The following is a 6,752-nucleotide window of genomic DNA, read 5'->3' as shown; positions in this document are numbered from 1 at the left end:
TTCTCAGAAATAACTTACTGGCACCTTTAATACGTTAAAAAAAACGGATTTTTTGAACATTCAGAAAACTTTCAGAAATAACTTTATCATAACATTTTCAAAATGATCGAATGGAAGGTTACTTTAACGTTCATAAACCAAGAAAAAAAACGTAATACATTAAAATGGTTGTTTCGAATATATATTAAAAAAAAACATTCATTCAGAAATAACATTTTCATAACTTAAGGGGAATGTTAGCAAAATATTCTAAGAACATATTTGTGTTACCTTCCTAGCAGACTCTTACTGAGAAGTGAATAAAGTCACATATCAGATTTTGTCATACTCTTTGTGGATCATTTCCATCCTTATCCTGCCACACTATAGAGCAGAGTGTGTGTTATATGAATTCACATAGCTTATATCATTCCATTGAAATATCTCTTTGGTTATATATATATATATACAGTGGTGCTTGAAAGTTTGTGAACCCCTTGCAGAATCTGTAAAAATGTGAATAATTTTAACAAAGAGAGATCATACAAAATGCATGTTCTTTTTTATTTAGAACTGTCCTGAATAAGACATTTTACATAAAAGATGTTTACATATAGTCCACAAGACAACAACAAAAAAGCTGAATTTATAAAAAATGATCCCATTCAAAAGTTTACATACCCTTGATTTTTAATAATGTGTGTCGTTACCTGGATAATTTACCTGGACTGTTTTTTGTTTTTCAATGTTCCTCAGGCCCTAAAAATTCTTCAGTTTTCCAGCATCTTTTGCATATTTTAACCTTTTCCAGCAGTGTCTGTATGATTTTAAGATCCATCTTTTCACACTGAGGACAATTGAGAGACTAAAACACAACTATTAAAAAAGGATCAAAGATTCACTGATGCTTCAGAAGGAAACACGATGCATTGAGAGCATGAAAGCTTTTGAACAGAATGAAGATCCCCAAATTTTTCTCATTTTGTTTAAAAATCTATTTATTTTTTCATTTAGTACTGCACTTCGGAAGCAACAGATCCGTTTCCTGGGAGACAAAATAAGTACAATTTACCGAATTCAAAAAGTTTTCACCCCCTGGCTCTTAATGCATCGTGTTTCCTTCTGGAGAATGTTTGAACTTTTTTAAATAGTTGTGTTTCCTCAATTGTCCTCAGTGTGAAAAGATAGATAAAAATTAAAATTATGGAAAGGGTTAAAATATGCAAAAGATGCTGTAAAACTGACTATATATATGTTTTTAATTGCTTCTTTTTTTTTTACACACTTCACATGTGAGTATTCAAATAGTTAAAGTTTGCTCTATTGTTATTGTTTGATGGTATTTGTTAGAGTAACTGCTGACATTTTGTACTGAATGGAGAACATTGGTGCAAGGAAAAGTCCCAGTTTATTGTTTTCACTGTGCTTGCGTAGATTAAGTGTTTTATTGCATCAAACATTTGTCTAAAATTACATTTAAATTCATTTTCCCATTACGTCTTATATAGGCTCAGTGCTGTCTGACTATAACATTAGCCAGTGAACATTAGGCCAGCAGTGCAGTGGGCAAATGTCCCTTCCTGATTTGCATGTAGACGAGGATAACGGCACACTGAAGTTTGTCTTATCAATATGCTTTACATTCAAGTTTTATAGATCAAACTCTCCGGACATGGTTTTGCATGTACTTTGTACTCTGTCTTAGCATTTGGCTCTCATTTCATTCTCCACCTACCAGTGAATAGTCGATTTTAAACGAGATAAAGACAGTCGATTGGAGACAGAGAATAAGCCAGTCACAGAAAAAGGAGCAACGTTTTTTCTGAAACTCTTTGCTGTGTTACTCTCCTACTTACGTCAGTCCAAAGAACATTTCACTGAGAAGAAAGACAACAGTTTAAGCTCTTTAAAACAACATGAAGCTCTTGGTCAATTGCTGGTTCTGGTTTGGATCCGTGTTGATCCCACTGACGTGCTTGATATTAAGATCACAAGCTGGAGTGGTGGAGGACTTCTCCCATGTCGAGCGCTGTAAGGATTTTCTTTATATGGGCACTCCGCCACGAGGTTACCTCAGTACTTCTCTAAAAAAGATCTGCCAACGGTTTGCGGACGAGCCTCGCTTCATCACCTTCTACAACCCCCAAAAACACATCCCCATCTATTCAGCTTACATCTTCAAGAAATCCGATGGGGAGAAGCGGGTTGACGTTCCCTGGATGTTTGAACCACAGGTGGGTTTCTAAGTGCTAAGAATAACATATTCAGTAACCTCTGTATGAACCCTAACATCTTTGAAACTGATCAAAAGTGACAGTATGACTTTTACATTGTTACAAACAAACAGTGCTGTTCTTATGACTTTCCTGTATCTTGTTTCACACACATGAAAAATGTAATCAGCACAACTGTTTTCAACAATGATAATAATAGTTTAAAAAAATGTTTCTAGAGCAGCAAATCATCATATCAGAAAGATTTCTGAAGGATCACCTGACACTGAAGACTGGAGTAATAATGATGAAAATTCAGCTTTGATCACAGGAATACATTACATTTTTAAATATGTTAAAAAGCAGTATATATATAAAATATATTAAATCTGTTTTAAAACAAAATGTTTATCTTCTGAAATGTGTGAATGTACGGAGCCCCTAAAGGAACACAGTGATGGAAAAAATATGAGAATGGAGAGCAAATGTATTTAAAACATTTTGCATTCTCTCGCAAAGATCTCAAAAGGTTTTCAGGGGGATGCAAAGATTTTGAGAAAGAACGGAAAAGCATCGAAAACATGTTTTTTTCCATCACCATGTCCTTTTAGGGGCTCTGTATGTGATCTTTGACAAGGGGGTTTAGTCTTCTTTCTCTTCCGTGCCTCTGGGTCTCTTAATCTCGAATCGTTAGAGACTGCAGTCTTTAGCGTCCTTGTTAACGCGCCAGTCTCCCATGCCGGAGATGCAGGTTCGAATCCCACTCGGAGTGGGGCGAGTAGGACCGGAGGGGTTACATTAGTGCCGTGACCTGGAAAGGAGAAAGGTTTAGGGCCAGCTAGTGAAAGCTGTGCATGAAAACCTCACTCCCTTGATCTCACGAGGCGCACTAGCGACTGATGTTATGGCGCTTATCCACTGCATGGTACAACAACGATCCGTGGGCGTGACGTCTGAGGCTGAGGCTATACAGTACCAAGTACCTGGTACTTTTTTAAGTATCACCTCAGTTGAGGTTTCAAGCGAGCCGTACGATACTAAAATGTGACGTCTAAACACTGGAGATCACTGATTGGTCAGAGAGAATCGTCACTACCAGCGTCATTCGATTTGCGTCATTTAGATTTAGCGCAATCAGTCTATAATCCCACTTACTTTGAAGCTGTACTAAACTGCATTGGAAAAGCAAACCGAACCAAATAAAGTGAGCCGAGCCGTACCATGCAGTGGAAAAGCGCCATTAGAGACCTTGTTAGCGCGCCGGACATACCGGTTCGAGTCCCGCTCGGAGCGAGGTGAGCAGGACCGGAGGGATTACATATGTTAGATCTTCATCATCTGTGTTTCTTATTTTTCACAGCTGGCAACTGATAAAGGAAGCAGCAACATGGAACCCTTCCCCCAGTCCACCTTCATGCACAAAAACTTTGAAGACACGCAGGCTGTGTTAGAAGACTACGCCGACGTGGTCCAGTATGAACGTGGCCAACTGAACCCAGATGAGCATCAGGTAGACCCGCTGGACAAGGCCGCCACCTACACCTTGACCAATGTGGTTCCCCTGATAAGAGAGTTCAGTTTTGGTCCCTGGAGCACACAGGTAGAGGCTACCCGCAAACGCCTCAACAACTATTGCCATGGAAAGGCTCATCTTATCACTGGGGTCACAACATCAGGTAATATGATTCGACGTGAGAACCAAGATCGTGTCGCCATCCCAGAGTTCGTGTGGACGGCCTATTGCTGCACGGACTACGATCACAACGCTCCCTACTCAGAGCGGTACAAGTTCCCGGCGTTTGGTGCCTATGGTCTCAATGATCGTGTGAACAACCACATAGTGGAAGTTCCCATCAAGAACCTGGAGAAGTTTCTCAAAGGCAAAATGGAGGTGGACAAGAACTTCCAGATCTTTTACAATGACTGTGTGCCAGACTTGTGAGGATTCATTGAATGAAGGCCTTCAGCCCCAGGTTAAATCATTATTATTTCAAGATATCATACAGGGTTTCTGCAGGTTTTATGAAGGTAAACTTAAGACCTTTTTAAGACCAAGTAAAGAATATTTAAAGAGTAAATTGAAGGGAACACAATATATCAATATATTTCTATATATAATATATAGGAGAAACACGATGAGTTGTATTGGCAACACTTCAGAGTTTGAAAATACAACTTCCAACGGATATCCCTTACTTTTTAATTCATTTTACTAAAAAAAAAAAAAAAAAAAAAACTTGAATTGTTATGCTCAAAACCACTACAATATGGAAATAACTTTTACTATACCTTCTGATCACACTGCAAAAAAAAGTAATTTCCCTCAGTATTTGTCATTATTTCCAGTACAAATGTCTAAAGATTCCTTAATCAAGATACGTTTACTTCAGATGTAAAATTATTAAAATGAAGTTTATGACTAAAACAAAACAAAAATATCTGCCAATGGGCTCCGAAAAATCAGCCTAATTTAAAAGTTTTTACACATATTTGTTCTTGTTTTAAGCATAAACTCACTTCATTTTGTTAAAATTTTCAAGACTTCATTTTACATTTCCATCTCAAGTAAATGTGTCTTTGTTTAAACTTTTTAGATATATTGGAAAACAAGACTAAAATACTGAAGATATAAAAAAATTTATAAAGCATGCAACATTTAATGCCATGACTTTATGAATTTAACACTTTCTGCTCTAATTTAAGACTGTTTTAAGGCCTTAATTTGTGCAAGGGAGAATTAAAACTTCTTAATACTTTTTTAAAACTCGTAGAAACCCTGTTATATATATGCAGGCACACATTACAACATTAATATATTTATAATGATGTACTCATCGATACCTTGGGGACAAAGTAGTTCAAACTGCTTTCTTGAGATTAACAATATCTATGTGCTAAGCAAAGAAACTGGGCCTCATTTATGTTTTGATCTTTTTCTTTAGAATCAGTATGTTAGTATATGCTTAACTAAGTCACATTTTTGATCATTTAAAAATAATAAATGACTGTAAATGTAAGTAAAACAGTGAGACACACATCAAAATGCTGTTATAAGAGACTCAGCTGTGAGAAAAAATATTGAAATAAAATGTAGTAATAAAATGTAGTGTCCCATATGGTACATTTATCAGTTCGTTGTCATGCTTTGGTATTCAAATCATCTTTGAGGTACATGATAATGCAAGAAAGAAATTATCTTAAGTCATGCCATTTTTATTTAGTTATTTTATTCACGTGATGAGGTCAAACAGAAAAATTACAAATTCTGTAAATCAGTCACAGTATGACATCTGTAAAAATCCTCACAAACAGGTTACAACTGACAATGGTAATTTTATTTTTTATAATCTAACAAGAAACCGTCACTTCTTGGCACTAAGAGGCAGGCAAAGATTATAGAAAGAACACTGATCCATAGAAGCAACTGGTTTCCATGAAACCCAACCTTGCCTTTGCAAAGAGTTTTTATCTAAGGGACAGCCAACATAGTGAGGGTCCATAACAAGCAGATAACTCTCCTGTTTACCGGTGCACACACCTAAGATCCCCTTAGAGGAATTATCCCTGTCTCCTCCCATCATAACAGGTGAACCACGGGTAAGAAAGTGGTTGTGAAGATCCTCAACGGTTTGATCAAGCTCCTTTCCGTACCGCACATGCACTATGCGGCAGGGAACATCATAGAGCTGGTCAAGAACAAGACTTGCCTCAAATGTCCCTATCCACTCCCTGGATCCCATGAATGAATCTGGTTTGTCCCCTATTTCCACCAAAGTTTGCTGTATTTCAGGAAGACTAGGTGGGTGTCTGCGCCTGTGGCTCACACTCTGAGGTTGATTGAGACACAGCCATGAAGACATGGTCTGAATAGTCCTGTATCCACAACCCCAGCCTCTGTCATCCTTGCCATCACAACCATAATGATAATAGAGACAGTCTCCTGAAATCACTGAGCATCTGTCACAGTCTGAAGACGGCTGAGGAAGTCCATCATGCGCATTCTTAACTAATATATCATCCCATGTTTCGTTGTTGGCTGTTATTTGTCCACAAACATGTCCACCCCAATCTATACACTCGGTTTTCTCGGTCTCTTCCATGGCAGTACATGTGTATAAGCTACGATAGTTACCGAGCGTTTACAAGACGAATGAACGTATAACGTTATGTGATTATGGCATCTCGCAACAAACGTCCATCTCCGAAAGTCTTCCCTGTGGTGTATGAGCTCGCTCGAAAGCAGTTCCGCCCCAATCGTTCATAATAATTAATGAACATTAAATAAAATTAATGAATTAATGAATACAAAACTAAGTATTATAAAACTAAAAAAAACTACTGTTGGCTCTGTAAGACGAGACAACCCTAACCATTTAAATTTAAACGGTTTTGAATTTGAACATTGGACCCAAGGCCTTTTCACAGACTGATTACACAACGTAACGGTCATCAGCATCGTTAATCCTGCAAAGTTTATATATATATATATATATATATATATATATATATATATATATATATATATATATATATATATATATATATATATATATATATATA

The 6,752-nt window shown here is 37.0% G+C and overlaps 3 protein-coding genes across 4 annotated transcripts in view; 1 reads left to right on the top strand and 2 right to left on the bottom strand.

The window, feature by feature from the left end:
* tm4sf5 (transmembrane 4 L six family member 5) overlaps positions 1 to 6,752 on the bottom strand; it is a 367,250-nt gene that overhangs the window by 296,687 nt on the left and 63,811 nt on the right. The gene's annotated exons all lie outside the window — the stretch shown is intronic.
* Positions 1,748 to 5,243, top strand: LOC307012346 (endonuclease domain-containing 1 protein-like). Its single transcript, XM_079638895.1, has 2 exons — positions 1,748 to 2,213; positions 3,553 to 5,243. The coding sequence occupies exons 1-2, from the start codon at positions 1,896 to 1,898 to the stop codon at positions 4,132 to 4,134; spliced, it is 900 nt and encodes a 299-aa protein (XP_079495021.1). The 5' UTR covers positions 1,748 to 1,895; the 3' UTR covers positions 4,135 to 5,243.
* ufsp1 (UFM1-specific peptidase 1) lies at positions 5,466 to 6,389 on the bottom strand. The gene has a single exon (XM_079638918.1). The coding sequence runs from the start codon at positions 6,290 to 6,292 to the stop codon at positions 5,555 to 5,557; it is 738 nt and encodes a 245-aa protein (XP_079495044.1). The 5' UTR covers positions 6,293 to 6,389; the 3' UTR covers positions 5,466 to 5,554.

Source organism: Phoxinus phoxinus (genome assembly GCF_949152265.1).
Source record: "Phoxinus phoxinus genome assembly, chromosome: 2".
In the NCBI taxonomy this organism is placed as follows: Eukaryota; Metazoa; Chordata; class Actinopteri; order Cypriniformes; family Leuciscidae; genus Phoxinus; species Phoxinus phoxinus.
This window is presented reverse-complemented; position numbering and strand designations above follow the sequence as displayed.